This window comes from Podarcis filfolensis, assembly GCF_964270895.1.
Source record: "Podarcis filfolensis genome assembly, chromosome: 15".
Classification (NCBI taxonomy): domain Eukaryota; kingdom Metazoa; phylum Chordata; class Lepidosauria; order Squamata; family Lacertidae; genus Podarcis; species Podarcis filfolensis.
Genome location: NC_139618.1, coordinates 14,789,851 through 14,809,236, shown reverse-complemented (window position 1 = coordinate 14,809,236; position 19,386 = coordinate 14,789,851). Strand labels below are relative to the sequence as shown.

Below are 19,386 nucleotides of genomic sequence, written 5' to 3'. Positions count from 1 at the left end.
CTGGCTACTTTTCTTGGGACTGAGGGCCAAATTCAGCCATATCAACATTCTGAGGGCCACATGGCGGGTGTGCCCAGAAGGTAGAGACACCACACACTAATTTGTGCAGATCATAAGAAGTGGCCTTATACCAAGTCAGACCCATCTATCTTAGTACCGTCTACACTGGCTGGCAGCAGCTCCCCAGGGTTTCAGATGAGGCATTTTTTCTAGTGCTAAATTAACAATCAATACAAAAAAAAAATTCCTTCCAGTAGCACCTTAAAGACCAACTAAGTTAGTTCTTGGTATGAGCTTTCGTGTGCATGCACACTTCTTCAGATACCTTCAGATACCTTCAGATTCTTCAGGTATCTGAAGAAGTGTGCATGCACACGAAAGCTCATACCAAGAACTAACTTAATTGGTCTTTAAGGTGCTACTGGAAGGAAAAAAATTTTTTTTGTTTTGACTATGGCAGACCAACACGGCTACCTATCTGTAACCTTAACAATCAATGACTGTTTTAACAGGAAACTCATATTAAGCAGTAAACCCTGCACAAATGTGGAGTGGAGTCCCTGAGATGGTTGGATGGCAACTTGTACACCTCCTTCCAGCAACTCCTGCAGCTAAGCTGGTGCCAAACGTATTGCTCAGCTTTCCTTTGGGCCACATCAGTGAGGCCGAGAGCGGGGTCTTGTTGTCTGGGCAGTCCAGGACCTCGATCCACGCTGCCCAGGCTTTGGTGCTGCTAACGCAGTTTGACTTCAACCCCTGGAGGCGCACTCCATTGTCTCTTAAAACAGGTGGATGCTAGCAACAACAACAGCATATAGCACCAAGTATGAACTTAAGTAGGAATATAAAAGGGGGCCAAAATGTGCTGTTAATGCTCCAATTTAGAATAAGCTAGGGTCAATCCAATGTTAGTCCTATGCAGTGTGGAACCATTGAAATTAACTGATGTTGTTGTTTAGTCGTGTCCGACTCTTCATGACCCCATGGACCAGAGCACGCCAGGCACTCCTGTCTTCCACTGCCTCCCACAGTTTGGTCAAACTCATGCTGGTAGCTTTGAGACCACTGTCCAACCATCTCGTCCTCTCTCGTCCCCTTCTCCTTGTGCCCTCCATCTTTCCCAACATCAAGGTCTTTTCCAGGGAGTCTTCTCTTCTCAATTGAAATTAATGGACATGCTTAATAGGTCTATCCATTTCAATGAGTTTACTCTGACTATGACCTAGTTTTTACAACCTACCTTACCTCACATTGATTTTTACATATTCTTAAAGAATTGTAATCCCATAGTTTAAGCTTGGCAAAAAGCCCATTTTTTAACTATCTTTTTCAATAGATTTATTGAATTTATATCCCAGCTTTTTCTCCATTGGAGCTCAAGGTGCCGTACATTGTTTTTACCCTCATTTTATCCCCACAACAACCCTGTGAGGTAGGCTAGGCTGAGAGGCAGCAACTGGCTCACAAGGTCAGTGAGCATCAAGGCTGAGTGAGGATTTGAAGCCTGTTCTCCCAGGCCCTAGTCCAACACTCTTAACCACTACACCTTTCTGTGAAGTTCCTATATGTTGGTTTTTATGACGATTTCGTGTGATAAGGGAGAATAAATCTATTGTTCACCAAATCTAAGATGTGTCAAATAGGTCATCACAGCAAATCCCCATGATTTAGCCAGCATTTAAATTTGCATTTTTTACTTTGCATTCTCTATTTCCTTGCACGATTCCTTGGCTGAATTGGTAGGGTCTTTTGGGGATGTGGGGAGAAATTTGCTTAACCCTCTTTCTTAGAGATAGTCTCAGGGAAGTCGTCTGGATTGAGAAAAATGAGAACAGAAAGAGGGCAAAGCTGGAACAAGACATCCCCAAAAGCAAAAAAATAAGGGCAGCAATTTAGCTGCTCTACCCTGCTGCCCAGATTTCCTATAAATAGCATTGCCACGTGGTGGGTTTTTGGTTTTTTTACCCTGAAACTGTGCCTTTTACCAGCTGCCTGACACAGAAACTAAGCAGGTTACACTTTGCCAGTCGTGAAGATATGACCAATGGAAAAAAGACTCTTCTGCTAAATTTTGGTGTGCCAGATCACTGTTAAAAGATAGAAGAGCAGGATTATTATTATTTTTAAGTTGGCAACATTTCCACTTTTAAAAAGAAACGAGATGGGCTCAAAAGCAGCCTAGAGGTCATCAGAACTCAGACCCTGCCAGCATGGAGACTGAGAAGGGCATGAGAAACACTCTGCTCGTTCTCAGAAGCACTGACTGCATGCTTAAGTCCCAGGCAGCTGTGCAGGGCTGGATCCGTGAAGACAAGCAGGGGGGTGAAAGAAGCCTGCAGTTCAAACACTGTGGTAAAATAGGTCACTTGCTCCCTGCTATTCTGACATGCAGGCGCATTAGATGATGTGCGTTTAAAACGTCCTCATTCTCCCTTCCCCGAATCCTTTAGCCAAAAAGAGAGAGAGAGAGAGAGAGAGAGAGAGAGAGAGAGAGAGAGAGAGAACCAGGATCGCTGCTAACAAAAATTAAAAGGGAAGGTTTTGCAAAGAGAAGGTCTTGCATGAGGAAAGCAATAATATTATACAAACAAACAAAAAGCACACACAATTTTGAAAATGGTGCATCAGCCACAAAATGCACACACCTGGAATTTAGCATTTGAAGGAGACCTGGGTGCAACACAGCACTTCATGCTCCTTGGAGGAAATAAAGGTAAAGGTAAAGAGACCCCTGACCGTTAGGTCCAGTCGTGGCCGACTCTGGGGTTGTGGCGCTCATCTCGCTTTACTGGCCGAGGGAGCCGGCATATAGCTTCTTGGTCATGTGGCCAGCATGACTAAGCTGCTTCTGGTGAAACAGAGCAGCGCATGGAAACGCCGTTTACCTTCCCGCTGGAGCGGTACCTATTTATCTATTTGCACTTTGACGTGCTTTCAAACTGCTAGGTTGGCAGGACCAGGGACCAAGCAAAGGGAGCTCACCCCGTTGCGTGAATTCGAACTGCCAACCTTCTGATCAGCAAGCCCTAGGCTCTGTGGTTTAACCCACAGCGCCACCTGTGTCCCTTGGAGGAAATAGTGGGGTAAAAATTCAATAAAGCATGCGAGAGCTCTGCTGGATCAGGCCAGTGGCCCACCCAGTCCAACATTGTGTTCTCACAGTGGCTAAGCAGATACATGTAGGAAACCAGCAAGCAGGATCCAAGCCCCAGAGCAGCTCTCTCCCCTCCTGTGGTTCCCAGGAAGTGGTATTCAGAAGCATCACTGCCTCTGACCATGGAGGCAGAACCTAGCCATCCTGGGTAGCAGCTGCAATACAAGCTGTACTTTAAATATAAGCTCTGTTTTTAAAAGGTAAAATGGAGAGAAAGGATAAAATGAATTACCGGGGTTGGATTCCAGGAAATCAGGGCAGATCCCCTAATAAACGTGTCCCGGGGGGACACCTGCCAAGCCCCCACTACATGACAGCGCCTTTTCACTTCAAGCCATCACCTGCAGGGTGAAGGGAATTAAGTTCTCGGAGAAAAGAAGAGAGCCAAATGGGAAGTGACGCAGTCAACCCTCAGAACCAGCCCGGCGTGAAAGCGCTGACATGACAGGCCCCTCAGGCCAGCCTCGTCAAGGAGGCAAGAGTTAAATGAGCATCTTAGCAGCCAAGGATGAGCCAGAGACAACCAAACCTCATGCCCGCCTTTTGCAAAATTAAAAGCCAGCCACAACCTGGCAGCAGAACACAGAGAGACAGCATCCAGTAATTAAGCTTGTCTGCTTCACCTCCAAGGGGGGGAAAGAGGCCACAGGATGAAGAAGGGGGAAATGACAAAGGCTCGTGAGCAAACAAGACACACCAATGCCTTGCTCATGCGCATGATCACACAAGCCACAGATCTGGCATCTGAAGTGCTCTACTTGCTGCCTTCAAAAGCATAAGAATGAGCAGACTTGGTATCCTGATGGTATTTGCCCTCCAGTTAATTGCACAATGCAGCATCTTGAAATATCAGCTTGCTGTTCCTCCTTTGCAAAAACAAGGCGCCAGTACTTATGGTAACAGAAGAACGTTCGAGTCCATTACAGGCACTGTCCAAAAAATGATTAGCAAGGGGGGTGTTCCTGGGCAAACACAGACACAGGAAACCAAGAAATATCAAATTGCAACTACTGGTTTCATGGAATATGATCTACTTTCCTCTCAAAACAGGGAAGTCACGTTGTACGTATTGGGGGCCTGAGTTTTGGAAACTACAATAACTGGAAGTGAAAACATTTCTGTATCACATTACAGTGGTACCTCAGGTTACATACGCTTCAGGTTACATACGCTTCAGGTTACAGACTCCGCTAACCCAGAAATAGTACTTCGGGTTAAGAACTTTGCTTCAGGATGAGAACAGAAATCGGGCTCTGGCAGCGCGGCAGCAGCAGGAGGCCCCGTTAGCTAAAGTGGTGCTTCAGGTTAAGAACAGTTTCAGGTTAAGAATGGAGCTCCAGAACGAATTAAGTTCTTAACCCGAGGTACCACTGTGAATTACATTACATTACATTACATTACATTACATTACGAGATGATATTATATTATGATTAAGTTAATTACCTGCCCTTCACCAACAGGTCCCAGGGAATCTTACAATATGAAATTTAGGATTAAAAGCAGTTGAAGTATATTAGATTTGAAAGAGCAGGGTGGGTCCTGAAACACACATCTTGGCTGTCAAAGGCTGGGGCAGAACGGTGACATTTGCCCAAAACTGTATAGTGAAGGTACCAGACAGCTCTGCAGGGAGTTCCACAACTCAGGGGCCACCAAAGAGAATGCCCCCTCCTGGGCCACCCTCTCCATCCTCTGAGTGAGGTGGGATGACCATGAGGAAGTAGTATACACAGAGAGAGAGAGAATTCATTATTGCCCTCCCAACAGTATCTCCTACTTTGGCCTTATGGGTTCTTTATATGCTGTTAAATCAAGCTCCTTTCTGATAATAAGAGCTGTTTGACAGAGGAAGGGACTCTCTCAGAAGGTGGTGGGCTCTCCTTCACTGAAGGTTTTTAAGCAGAGGTTGGATAGCTGTCTGTCAGGGATCATTTGTCTGTGATTCCTGCATGGGTCAAACAAGCTGGCCCATGTGGTGCCTCCCATTTCTACAATTTTATGATTCCTCTTTTGAGGATTCCACAATCTCTGTCTACAGCAGGGAACGTGAACCTGGTGCTCCCACTGGAGATTGCTGGACTCTGGCTCTCACCAGCCAGTATGGTCAATAGTCAGCAATGATAAACATGTACGCGACAACAGCCGCACAGACGCTACTAGCTCAGAGATGGAAGGAAGAGACAACCCCAACCAGGGAAGAATGGCAAACCAAGTTAATGGACTGTGCGGAAATGGCAAAATTAACTGGGAAGCTCAGGAACCAAGAAGACAAGAACTTCAAAAAAGGAGAGAAGTTTATAATTTATATACAAGACCATTGTAAGCAGGTTACAACATTGGCAGGATTTCAAACACACTTGTAATGTAACAGAATGTACAGATAATTTAGAAAGATAAAAAAATTGGAGAAGTATTGATATGCAGTGGAAAATAGGATCAATAGGACCCATGGAAGGGATGGGGGGAAGTCAGGAGATTCAGAGTAATCTCGATATTTGGATTTGGAATTGGTTTTGTTGTATGTTTATATTCCTGAAAATCAAATAAAAAATTATTTCCAAAATAAAATAAAATAGCAATGATGGGAGTTGTAGTCCAGCAACACTTAGTGGGAACCACAGATCCCCCCTCCCCACCTGGGCCCTGGAGTTAGGTCACTGTCTTCTTAAATTTAGTGGATTCCCAGCACTACATACAGTGGCTGGGAACAATTCCACACCAAATATTTTATTTATTCAATTTCTATCTCACCTTTTCCTCCAAGGAGCTCAAGGTGCTGGCCCTGGTTCTCCCCCCGCCCCCACTCCTCACTTAATCCCCACAACCCTGTGAGGTAGGGTAGGCTGAGAGATAGTGACAGGCCTAAGGTCACCCAGTGAGCTTCATAGCTGAGTGGAGATTTTAATCCCTGGTCTTTCAGGTCCTAGTCCAATGCTCTAACCATTACACCACACTAGCTTTCAAAATACCCTTCTAGCCAGCCTGGAGTTCACATATACTAGGATTCATTTTGCATGAGGGAGCAGTCAAGACATGCTCTGTGCCATGAAGCAGACCAGTCCAGGACGATAATTTCTTTTAATCACCTCATTTGTACTTCATGAGAACCAGGATAATGTTTGGAATGAATTTCCAGGAACCCAAATGTGGAAGGACCCCTATTCCTCTGCCCTGGGTTTCAGCACACCTGAGCTGGAGGCTCTTGCCTGAATCCCGAGAGCTGCTGCCAGTCAGTGTGGACAAAACTGAGTTAGATGGACCAGTGCCTGACCAGAGAGTGCCTTGGTGCATGGACAAATATTGCCACCAACATGATGCTAGGTGGGTGGAGTTCCTTAATCCATGCACCTCTTCCCCCATAGCTGCAATGCAGTGTGGATCTTTCTGATCTGTCACCAGTCCAGAGGATGCTCCAGGGAGCACAGTGGTACCTTGGTACTCGAATGGCTTGGCTCCCAAACAAATTGGCTCCCAAACACTGCAAGCCTCCCGGAAGTGAGTGTTCTGGTTTATGAACGTTTTTTGGAAGCCAAACGTCCAACGTGGCTTTCGATTGAGTGCAGGAAGCTCCTGCAGCCTATCGGGCCGCACCTTGGTTTTCAAACTGTTTCGGGAGTCGAATGGACGCCCGGAATGGATTAAGTTTGAGAACCAAGGTACCACTGTATATCCATTTCTCAATTCCTTTTCCCCTCTTCTCTTTTTAAGCAGAAATGGGCAGTGCTGCTGGACTCCAACTCCCATCAGCCTCAGTCACTATGACCAATGGCCAGGCGTGATGGAAGCTGGGGTTCAGCAACGTCTGGGACCTCGCTGAATCACCAGGGTAGATTAAGTGCTTGGACTGAGAGAGAATAGGGGCAAGGAAAGGCTCCAGAGCTCAGGAGGACCAATTTGAGGACACCAGTGGGGAAAAGGGTGCATGATTGTAAGAGCCAGGGTTCAAGGTCCAAATCCCACCTCCTCACAGACTTGTATTCCTCAATACCTCACAGATGGCCTGAACCCCTCATACCCCAGAGCTTGATTATTCAGATTATCTGCAGGAGCATCATTGCCTATTTCCTGAGTTGGTGAGGCTCATTTGACAAGGAACTGAGCCTTTGGTGTCATTGGTCCAGTCCTGTGGAACACACTGCAAACAAAGATTCAGCAGGTGCCTTCTTGCGCCAACTTTTTAAACACTTGATGAAAACTTCTCTTTCCTTCAGGCATAAGCAGGCAATTAAGAATACACCTTTCCGCAATAATTAACTGATGTGCATTTTCAACTCTTTTTAAGGGTTTATTGTACGGTTTATTGGATTTTAATGTTGTAAACCACTTTGATATATATTTTTCATGGCATACCAGTACTGTATATAAATATTTTTAGAAATAAATGAAACTCTGTGGCCTTGGTCAAGTCTCACTCACAGCTGAGTACCTGCCCCAAGTGGCTACAAAGGGAAAGGGGAAAAAGTTGTGAAATACTGTGTCAAAGAGAAGTTCTATGGCAGGTGTGGGGAACATCTGGGGCCCTCTAGATGTTGCTGGACTACAACTCCCATCATTCCTGATCATGCTGGCTGAAGGGGCTGATGGAAGTTAAAGGTAAAGGTAAAGGTACCCCTGCCCGTACGGGCCAGTCTTGACAGACTCTAGGGTTGTGTGCCCATCTCACTCAAGAGGCCGGGGGCCAGCGCTGTCCGGAGACACTTCCGGGCCACGTGGCCAGCGTGACAAAGCTGCATCTGGCAAGCCAGCGCAGCACACGGAAACGCCGTTTACCTTCCCGCCAGTAAGCGGTCCCTATTTATCTACTTGCACCTGGGGGTGCTTTCGAACTGCTAGGTTGGCAGGCGCTGGGACCAAGCAACGGGAGCGCACCCCGCCGCGGGGATTCGAACCGCCGACCTTTCGATCAGCAAGCCCTAGGCGCTGAGGCTTTTACCCACAGCGCCACCCGCATCCCAGTGATGGAAGTTAGTGTCTGGTAACTGCTTGAGGGCTGCAATACTCCCCACTTCTGTTCCACAGATACGGCTAGAAGTTGTGTGATGTAATGACCATAATCACTTCTTCAAAAACCAGAAGAATTCAAGAGCTAAGGGTCACTATGGGTGATAAAGATATAAAATGGGTTTATGGTTGGAAGGCTACAGACCATAGGTAGGCAGTCCATAGGTAGACAGTCCGGGAATTAGCGTGTTTTTACATGAGTAGAATGTGTCCTTTTATTTTAAATGCATCTCTGGGTTATTTGTGGGGCCTGCCTGGTCTCTTTACATGAGTAGAATGTGTGCTTTTATTTAAAATGCATCTCTGGGTTATTTGTGGGGCATAGGAATTTGTTCATTTCCCCCAAAAAAATATAGTCCGGCCCCCCACAAGGTCCGAGGGACAGTGGACCGGCCCCCTGCTGAAAAAGTTTGCTGACCCCTGCTACAGACAGTTGCTCCCAGGAACAGTCCTGCACTGCCTCCTAGTGGCCATCATTGGAAATACAGTGCTGGTCATGCATCCATTTCTACCCAAACTATTCCAATTTATGCTCATTTCCCAATGTCTCTTGCCATGTTCAAGATTCCTAAATTATTATCATCACCACCAATTGATTTATCACCTTCTATAAGTAACTGTCTTACGGCGATTTGCACACTAAATAACTTAAAAACACAAAAACAGCAAAATACATTTAAAACAAGACTAAAACCTTGGAATCATAGAATTGTTCGAGTTGGAAGGGACCCCCAGGGGTCATCTAGTCCAGCCCCTACAATGCAGGAATCACAGCTAAAGAATCTTTAACATGTGGACATCTGATCTCTGTTTAAAAACTTCTAATGAAGCAGATTCCGCCACCTTCTGAGGTGGTCCTGTTCTTCTGCCAAGCAGCTCCATCAGAAAGTTCTTCCTAATGTTTCATCGAAATCTCCTTTCCTGTCATTTGAACCCACTGGTTTGGGTTCTCTACTCCCGAACAGCAGTAACATGACATCATTTCAGATAACTGAAGATGGCTATCCTCTCACCTCTTCCCCAGGCTAAACATACACAGTTCCCTCAACCCTGCCTCATAAGGCTTGGTTTCCAGGCCCTCAATTATCATTGGTCACCCTCCCCAGCACACCTAAACTAAGTAGAGGATCCTGGTGCTGCTGGACAACACCTCATTCTCTGGGACCATGGGCCATCCTGCCTACAGCTGATGGGAGTGCAGTCCAGCAATCTAGAGGGCCACTTTCCACACACCCCTGGCCCAAAAAATAGCACATCCATATCAGAACAAAGCCTGCAGCCTAAGTCCATGCTTAACAGAAGTCCCCACCACCCCCACTTTCAGCTCTATATGTTTTGCAGACGACAAATAAAACAGCAAACGTCAGGACGTGAATTTCTGACACCATAACTAAATTTATTAGGAATATTTACAGAAATCGTCAACACTTAAACTTCTGCCGCTCCTACTTACAGCCTCTCAGGAAGGCCCCTCTCCAGCTCAGCTAGCAGGGAGGAGCATGGTGCAGTCAGTCCACTCTTGATCCCCAGACAAAGACCCCACACCCACAAAGAGATATTTGTTTCTTAACGTTAGGCCAGTTCTGAGCAGGAGTCTCTTCTGAAATGGAGGCCTGTGTGGGCATCAATTGAGGGGTGGGTGGGAACGCCTCCTCCTTAGGTCTTTATGGCTGTGTCCCGAGACTTGTAGGCCACACCGCGACTCTTCAGTTCCCGGACGATGCCTGCAGCAATAAAAAGCATGACGTATGTTTAAGGGGTGGGGAGAAGAGGCGAGGAAGTAAAAGGAAAAGGTATGTGGCATTAGCAACCCTGCAGCTAGCTAATTAGCAAAATCCCAAAATAAAAGCTTTGTCATAGGGGGTTTTATCTACATCTCTGTGTGCAAGTATCACATCCTGAAACTGCAAATTTCCTAACCAGCTGCAAGGTTAATCTTTCTGTGAGCCTAGTTCTTCCTTTTCTTCCCCCATTATATACATAAAATAAGATAAGAAGAGCCTGCTGGATTAGGCCAATGGCCCATCGAGATCAGTATCCTGTTCGCACAATGCCAAGCAGGCACATTTTCTGGGAAACCCTCAGGCAGGATTTGAGCACCAGAGCACTCCAGTTTCCAGCAACTGGTATCCAGAAGCATCGCTGCCCCCAACTGTGAAAGCAGAGCATAGCCATCATGCATGGTAGACACTGATTGCCCTTTCCTCAATGCTTTTTTAAAAGCCATCCAATTGCTGGCCATCGTTACCTCCTGTGGGAGTGAGTTCCATAGTTTAACTATGAACTGCACGAGGACTTTCTTTCGTCTGTCCTGGAACTTCTAAAATTCAACTTCATTAGATGTCCATGAGTTCTAGTGATATTATGAAAGCTCTTCCCCTCAAGACAGAAATGCCCAGATGAGCACAGGCTCAGTAGCAAAAAAGGTGGAAATGTCTAAGGTTATCAACCCAGGTTAACCTCATGTCCAGCTTGTTGGCTTCTCATTAGGGGATCTAGGTGGCCAGAAGAGGATGCTGGACTAAAGGGGTCCCCTTGGGCCTGACTGAGCAGCTTATCTTTGTGAGCAAGGAAAGACTTTTAATTCTTACTAAAAGCCTGGCAAGTTACCTTGGGGTAGGCGGCCAGTCACAGACACTGCGTACACACCGGGCTTGAAGTTGCCTGGGGGAAGAGAACACGCTCTGGTTAAACCAACAACTTTATGAAAAGGGAGCCTGGGCCATCCTGAACAGCAGTGAAGAAACACAGACAAAAACACTCTTACTCCCCACCTTGGCAAGCCTGTAGGGTTGCTGTCAGGAAAACTGAGAATCAAACCACTGCAAAAAGGGTTTAAAGAAAGTAATAATAGGATGGGCGGGGTGGAAGGTCCCCAGGTGTGTGGGGCAAAACAATGGAAGAGGTTATAAAAAGCTGCTTCAATTGCAAATGGTAGCAGACCAAAAGGGAAACACAGAGGAAACAGCAAACCGCCTGAAGATTTACAGCCAGTTCCAGAGAAATGGGGTTGATCTGCCTTTTCATTTGCCATAATTATGCTGAAGGCGGAGTGTGAGAGGACACAAGGGGATGGACTTACTGATTCTCTGCCACTTGGAGACCCAGCTGTCCTCAGGGCTCATCATGGCAATGATGCTGCAAGAGGACAAGGAGAGTTAGAACTGCAGGAACACGTCACACCAACTAGGCTTACTCTGAGGACGATGCACTTGTGGGTTTCAGCTTGAAGGGATCCCTCACCTCACTCATCCACAGAGAACACTGCTTGTTCACCTTGAATGTACAGGGCTGCTTTATACTATGGGCCCATCTAACCCAGCATTGTTTATTTTGACTGGCAGCAACTCTCAGGAGGTCTTAAACAAAAGTAATTTCCTGCTCATTATCTGGAGATTTTCACAGCACATGCTTTGCTCCTCACTGCATACATCCAATGCCCACAAAGGCACCAAGAATGATCAAAAGCAACCAGTATTCCAGCCTTCTTGGGAACTTGCCTTCTTGGGCCTAATATACTAACAAGGCTACTACTATATTATGTGTCTAAAGCAGGTGTGGGGAATCTTTGGCCCCCCAGGTATTGCTGAACTCTAACTCCCATCAGCCCTGGAAAGCATGGCCATTGCCCTGGGAAGATGGGTGGTGTAGTTCAGCAGCAAAATCTCTTTTCTGACTTGGAAACCGTCACTGAAGTTTGAAAACAGTAGCATCATCTTTTCATACCGAAATTCACTGGTTTCCTGAACTTGTCCATTATTTCTAGGCAGAGGAGAGGGCAACTCTTTGATTCTTTTCCTGTTCCACACAAGAGGCCACGGGACTCAGTTACACAATCCACATGTGGGGAGAATTATTAGACTGAGAGGCAGGCAACTGCTCCTCTTTGCCTGTGTCAGTTGCCTTCCCTTGCACATGAGCCCAGCTCATTCCAACATCTTGCATCTCTAAGGAACTCGGCTTCCTACTTAACACTGCATGCCATGGATAATTGCCCTGCTATCATTTCTATGATCATTCAGCTGGATGAAGAGACACAAGTCAAAAAACACAAGTCATTGGCTGCTTACACTCAAATGACCAAAAAACCTTACCAGAAAAATGGCTGTGGGTGCCACACCACAGCCAAGCACACATTGCAACCTAGTGTATTTAATGCTTGCCCCAAGCATTAAATAGTGGTAGAAAAAGGTATTGATAGATAGCCTAAGATGTAAAGGCAGTGTGAAGAGGATATTGGGTGAAAGGATGTTGTAAGAGCCAAGATGTCTGTGAAGAAGTATGAAGGAATTTGCTAATAGATGAATCTATGACCTTGTTCTGCAATGTTACCTTTGCTCTTTTGATAGGGTTGTTAGCTAACTGCAACCTCTGCTTATTACATGACTTAATTTCTACACATGTGTAAACGTAATGCCTCTATATAAGCTCATGTAACTTATAGGCCTATGGACTTCTTTGGGTTCCCAAGCAGCTGCTGTTGTTCTAACCAAGCAAAGCTGCCTTAAAGCATCACAAATGGGTGTGGTTAACTGAAAAAAGTCCACTGCAGAATGATGTGAATGCCAGAGAAGACTGCAGGCACATGGGTTTCCCCTGCTCTAGACAATCTTTTTTGGGGAGGGATTTCTATAAATTCTTTTAAGTGAGTAAATACTGCATTTTTATTCAGTCGTACCTTGGATCCCAAATGCCCTGGTACTCAGATGTTTTGGCTCTGAACACCGCAAAACCAGAAGTGATTGTTCCGGTTTGCAAATGTTCTTTTGGAACCCAAACGTTTGACGGGGCTTCCACGACTTCTGATTCCTGGCTGATTCCTGCAGCCAATCAGAAGCTGCAATTTGGTTTCCGAATGTTTTGGAACTCGAAAGGACTTCCAGAATGGACGCCATTCGACTTCCAAGGTACGACTGTATTGTTGTATGCTGCATTAGGTTCTTCCAGTCAAGCAGGTGTAAGAAATCCAATAAATAATAATAGTAAGCAGACTCACCCATCAAAGGAAGAGCTGGTGCAATCATAAACCATCTCACGGTTCCCCTTCATCTGCAGGTAGGAGTCACAGTTGTCACAACCATCAAACTCAAACTGGTCAATGGTCTGAAGAGCAAGATGAAATTAAGTCAGGAAAAGGAACTCAAAAGGAAGCTTCTACAACTAGAGGTGGAATAAAACAAACAAAAAAACCTGCTGGAGCACAACCTTTTCAAGGAATCATTCCATCATTTCCTCACAAAGCAACCAATGAGAGTTATTATAAATTTATTTCTAAAACTTGTAAAAAAAAACACAAAAATTTAAGCACATGAAACCAATCCAGGCGCCAACACTGTGACCAAATAAAAATATATGGGCGCTTGGTTTATTGTGATTGTTTTATTCATAAGTAAATAAATAATGAATGGCACACACCTCTCATACATCTATCCACTTATAAGGTGAGTTAAAAATAAAGTCAAGTCAGGCTAAAGACCTGTCAAAATAAAATTTTCAAAATCTTTGCTCGACAGTGATAGGACATCACTATCAGGACGGGGTCCAGGTGCTGACAGGATTGGGGAACTGGCCTCCAAAAAGTCTCAAGATCCTTCACACAGAGTGTTAAGTCTGAGAGCCAGTGGTGGTGTCATGGTCAGACTGTTATACTAGGGCCTTGGAGACAAGGGTTAAAATCCCCGACTCGACCATGGAGCTCGATGGGTAATCTATGGAGGCAGTCAGTGCCTCTCACCCTAGCTCACCTCTCAGGGTTGTTGTGGGGATTAAATGAGGAGGGGCAGAACCATGTACGCCCCCTTGAGAACTTTGGAAGAGAAAGTGACATATACATTAAACACAATAAATAGTTAAATACTTATTGTTTGGTCTCTAAGGTGTTGGGGAAAAACTGGACAATTTTTTAATTTTTTTATTTACCTTAATTAAATACAGTACAGTAATAACTCTAGCAACTTCTGCCATGAGACACAATGGCTAAACCAGAAGCTCCATGGTCTGGAAGCACACCGTGAACAGGCAACAAGGCTAGGGGGACAGAAAGGGCTCCCCCACCCTGCTTTGTAGGGAGATCCCCAGGGGCAAAGGACCCACACTGGCTCCCTCCAGGATGGTTCCCCGTAATTAAAAACAGGGACTTCCGGTTTATCCGGAAGTGGAACCGGACAACATACACGCTCACTCACCTTCACAAGCGAGCAGAGCAGGCAGGCCCGCAAATGACGCAGGTCTTTGGGCACCGTCTCCAGAGCCATGGCGGCGACCAACCGACCAGCGGCGAAAAGGTCCGGCTTTAGAAAGGAAGAAATAAACAAAGAAGTGGAGTGACGGAACGCGTCACTTCTGCCGCGACAACACACGACTTCCGGCCGCTCTGCCCAACCAACAGAAGCTCTATGGTTCCATCGCTTTCCCGTCCTGCACACACTCTCGCCTGCCTAATCTCTTTGTGCGCACGCGCGCAGGTCCTCGCGCGAACTGGCCGGCTTCGGCGAAATCGCTCCTCCCTTGTTGCCTTGGCGACGGCGCACGGCAGTCGTTTAATTCGCCGGCGGCTCTCGCGCGTGCGCCTTCTCGGGTGTAGCGACCGTTTTGTGGTTGTGAAGTGAGAGGGAGGCGGGGGCGGGGACAGAAGATTCGCGCCCAAATAAAATAAAAACATTTCAGCAGTGTTTCCTCCGCTGAAGTTTCCTCACAGAAACTGTATCGCCTTAAAAATGAAAGCACAGCGCTGGAACCTATTTTAAAATTCTATTTTTTAGGTTATTCGGAATCAGTTTAAAAACAAAACAAAAACAACACCAGAAATGGTCCTGTAGCCTTTTTAGGCTGTCCCTTCAGTCCTGATGTGAATTTGTGGGGGGAGTGGGGGAACCCTCTCATCGCCATTGCTGTATTTATTTATTATTAAGGATAACTTCATGTTGGTTTTTTTTCCACTTTTTGTATGTTGAGAAACAACGTTTTGAGATGAAAAAACATTACCCCGCATAACTCAGAAATGAGAAATATGTACATTATGCATATATAATATGCATGCATATTATAAATGTGCATTAAGAACTCCAGACCAGCTTAATTAAAGATGTTCTGAAGCAAATTGTAAAAAAAAAAGATTGAGAAGGATTTTAATGCTATTTTTTAAAAAAAGTTTTTCACTTGTTATTGCCCCCTACTTTGTACGTTGATATTTTGTGATAAAATTGAAACAGCTTTCCCCACAAAACATTTATCTCAGAAAACAGAAAATGGTTTGATGCATCTCTCTCTCTCTCTCTCTCTCTCTCACACACACACACACACACACACAAAGAACCCCTGTACATATCACTTACTCTAAAGTAAGCTCCACAGTTCAGTGGTGCTTACTTCCAAGTAAGCAGACGGATTCCATGCACACACTTTTTTGGGGCTTGGAAAGATAAATAGGGGATACCTAGCTGTAGTACTAAACTGAACCAAGTGGAACCTACTCCTGAATAAACACACATGGACTAGACTGGAAGAATAAGACGGCCCAGTAGCTGAGGCAGCAGAGGCAACGTTTTGGATGGAGAATTTGGGGTGTTCCTTAACACTAGGCTAGAAGAGGGCCAGATCTGACCAATGCAGTTGAATGAGAAGGGCTGTAGCTGAGTGACAGAGCATCTGCTTTGTGTGCAGAAGGTCCCGAGTTCAATCCCTGGCACCTCCAGGTCGGGTTGGGAGAGATCTCCATCTGAGACCCTGAAGAGCTGCTGTCAATCAGTGCAGACAATAGTGACCTAATCCTAGATGGACCAATGGTCTGATTCAGTATAAGGCAGCTTACTATATGTAAGGTTTATGTCACCTTTATGTAAGGTTACCAGATTTTTTTCAAAGAATCCGGGGACGCTTTTTTTTTTAAGAGAGAAAAAAAATATTAAAAAGAAAAGAAGTAATATCTTCTCTTCTGTGGTCTTCTCTGTCGCGCAGCCTTCCTCTGGGCCCTAGCCTGTTCTCTTGGAGCGCTAGCTGCCATGGAGTAGGCTTGGGCTGGGCCTGGGTTCGGCCACGTGTCCTTGCCCTCCCTGTGCGCTCCTACCTCTCCTTCTCAGCGGTGGCAGTGGCGCAGCAAGGTCAGGGCTCCCCTCTTTTTTCTCCTTCCTCTTCCTATTCCTTCTCCTTCTCCTGTCCTCCTTCTGCCTGCATCAGCTCCGGGGTTTTTACTGGCACCGGAGCGCTGCTGGGCAGTCAGCCAGGTGGCTGGGCACTCTCGCTCCTGGCTTGATTTGGGTCACGGGGGGGTGTCATCAGTTCCCCCAGTTGACGCACCGGGCATCCCCAGTTCCCCCTCGGCAGTGGCAGCAGCAGTCTCAGCAGCCCGGAGCCAGCCTGGTAGCGCAGCTGCTCTGGCTGGCTGCAGGAGCTGCTCACTGCCGTGGCGCCCGCCATTTTGCCTCGCCGGAAGTCCCCACATGATGTGTCTTGTGTCATTGAACCAATCACACAACATTCATTCCCTACTAATAAATCTACACCACTTAAAATATAAATCCGGGGGGGACTTCCGGGTTGGTGCCACTGTTTAATGGCGGATTCCCTCCGAGCTCCGGAGGGAATCGGCTCCGTAGTGTCTGGGTCTGGCCGCTGCGGCGAAGCGGGGACCCTTAAAATCACAGGCGCGGATGCCTGTGAACACAGAGACTCGGCGGGCACCATTTGCGCCCCCCCAATCCGCGACGGAGCCTTTTTAAAGGCTTCGGAACGGAGGCAGGGTAAGGCGTGGTGCTGAGAGTACTCCCTCGTCTACGGAGTGAAGCCGCAAGCCATTGACAGAGAGCGCCAACTTCTTCTAAGAGTGATTGGATCCTAAAACATCAACCCGTGAGTAATACGGAGATTGGAACTTTAAAAAATTTCTTATCTTGGATTTGGAACGAGCGGGAAGGGGCTAAAAAGGAAGTCCACCCCCCCCTCTTTGTAAACAACTTAAAGCAAAGGACTGGGCAGCTAAGGTCGAGAGAATCTGCTTTTTTTTAACAAAAGATCCTGACCTCACGGTTTGGACATTATAAGAAGATATTCTGGAGGATAAAAAGAATTTTGGGAGCTGAAACTACACCCCCCCCTAGACCCGGGAACGTCCGATGAGAAAGCCTGTTGCATGGAAGATTTTGACAGCTGTCAAGTGAGCTGCTAGTCAGCTAGTTGTCAGCTGGAAAAAGAGAACATTGTTTCTGCTGTTTTTGCTGGTTTATTCGGGATAACTTGTTGAAAATAAGGTTGATACAAAATAACTGGACTTTTGGTTTTTGAGCTGAAAGGAAGATCAAGGAATTAAATCCCCCTAGAGGGGTAACAAGGATACTACATTACAAAAATGGCTGGAGTGTCTAAATTCCAAGCAGAATTGGACAGAGCACTGGTTCTCTTGGGAAACTTACAAGATGAGTACGATGCTTTGTCTACAGAGGTATCGCTATTACACTGGACAGTAAACAACAGCTTGGAGTCTGATAAGGATTTGAAACAGGAAGCCTATTCAACTGAACAAATAAATGAAACCGAAAGCGTAGACACGATGGAGCAATATGTTCTTTTTGAAGAAAACGAAGGAGGAGATGGAGGTTTGCAGGAGTCAAAGGAGAGCTACAATATGAGGCCTGACATGATGATAAAAAAGGACAATAAAAACTGGATGCGGAAAGCCTGGTTTGATTGGGAATTTGGAAAATGGAGAGATCCTCTTTTGAGGAGATCTGAAGACCTGAGGATTATAAATTTGTTGAAGGTGGAAGCCGGAGCTGTGGGGACATTTGGATTTGAAAGAAATTTGAAACAAGAGTTGGAATACCCCATAGGCTTTGCTTTTGCTTTTAAGTATGGAGGACTGGCTAGAAGCAACACCGATTCTGTTGGGCCGGAGCCCCTCCGAGACCTGGGGCTTAACATCAAGGTCTATCAAAGAGACCGGCAGAAAGGAACTGAGAGAGACATAAGGGCCTCGGACCTGAGATCTCCAGGCTAAATAAATAATATAAAGACTGATGGATATTGGTTGGGGACTGGAACCGGGAGAAGGGTGGGTGGAGGTTGGGAATCCAAAGGGTACATAAGGATAATTTGCATTGCTTTGTTTGTTTTATATTTTGTTAGTGGTAAGGAAATTGGGTAAACCGTGGAAGGGAAATTTTGGTCGACCTTAGGAAAAAGGTTTAAGAATAAATTAATGAGGTATAAGTATTGATGTGTAATTTTAATAAGGTGAAATTGGTTTTTTTTTTCTTTTTTTTAAATTAAGTGAAAATAAGGCTGTTAAAAATAAATGGAGGAAATGGAAAAAAGAAGTAAAGTAAAATAATAGTATGTTAGAATAAATGTTTAAGTTAAGGTGAAGAAATAAGTTAAGGACTTGCTGAATTGACAATTTAAATTGGAATACAAGAAGGGGAGGTGTGAGGAGGTCTGAGAAACAAGGTTGAGGAAAATAAGTATCAGAAACTGTATGTGTTTTTTCTATTTTTCTGTTTAGTTTCGAATATGCTTTTTCGTGTTGTTTTTATTTTGTTTATTTTTTTGTTTTTGTTTGTTGTGTGTTTTTTGAAAATACCAATAAATATTTAATAATAAAAAAAAAATATATAAATCCGGGGACATTAAATGAAATCCGGGGACGTTCCGGAGACAGATTTTGTCCGGGGATAGATTTTGTAAATCTGGGGACTGACCCATGGAAATGGGGACATCTGGTAACCATACCTTTATGGCCCAATGATGCAAACGGAGGTGTTCAGGAGCACCACTGTGCAACCCTGTGCACCATGAGATTTAGCTGTGTGCTGTTTATAGAGTCGTGTCTTCTGCCTCCCAGCATCCCCATTGTTGGCCTGAGTTTGACTCTGATTTAGATGATGCCCCACTTGAGGAGGAACCCTCAGCACCCACTTCTACAGAGCACGGTGCTTCTTCCATCATCCTTGGGGTCCCTACAACTCTTCCCAGCTAGGAGGGCCCATTGGGAGCTGGCCAAGGTCCTGATGGACAGCTTCACCCTGAATGAGGCTCTGTTATCTCTGACCACTTGCCCTCCGGGCCCCAAATCCCCAGCAGAACAGGATATTTAGCAGAGGTGGGGCTGTTTCAGGGTGCTGCTAACACAGGAATCCTCAGAAGGATTTCTTTTTGTCCCCCCGCCCTCTTCACACAAGACCAAGCCAATCCCAGATCCATTTTTAGCCCTTTACCTCATGCATAGTAGAAGCCAACG

The 19,386-nt window shown here is 45.7% G+C and overlaps 1 protein-coding gene and 1 long non-coding RNA gene across 2 annotated transcripts; one reads left to right on the top strand and one right to left on the bottom strand.

Moving 5' to 3' along the window:
- Nucleotides 1–2,963: 2,963 nt before the first annotated feature.
- Nucleotides 2,964–7,587, top strand: LOC310749933. The gene is made up of 2 exons (XR_014541875.1): nt 2,964–4,063; nt 4,722–7,587. It is a non-coding gene; the product is annotated as an uncharacterized lncRNA (long non-coding RNA).
- Nucleotides 7,588–9,527: 1,940 nt separating this feature from the next.
- Nucleotides 9,528–14,605, bottom strand: SUPT4H1 (SPT4 homolog, DSIF elongation factor subunit). The gene is made up of 5 exons (XM_083587245.1): nt 14,342–14,605; nt 13,153–13,259; nt 11,239–11,294; nt 10,767–10,820; nt 9,528–9,880 (listed from the first exon to the last, which is right to left on the bottom strand). The coding sequence occupies exons 1-5, from the start codon at nt 14,408–14,410 to the stop codon at nt 9,813–9,815; spliced, it is 354 nt and encodes a 117-aa protein (XP_083443371.1). The 5' UTR covers nt 14,411–14,605; the 3' UTR covers nt 9,528–9,812.
- Between the last annotated feature and the right edge of the window lie 4,781 nt (nt 14,606–19,386).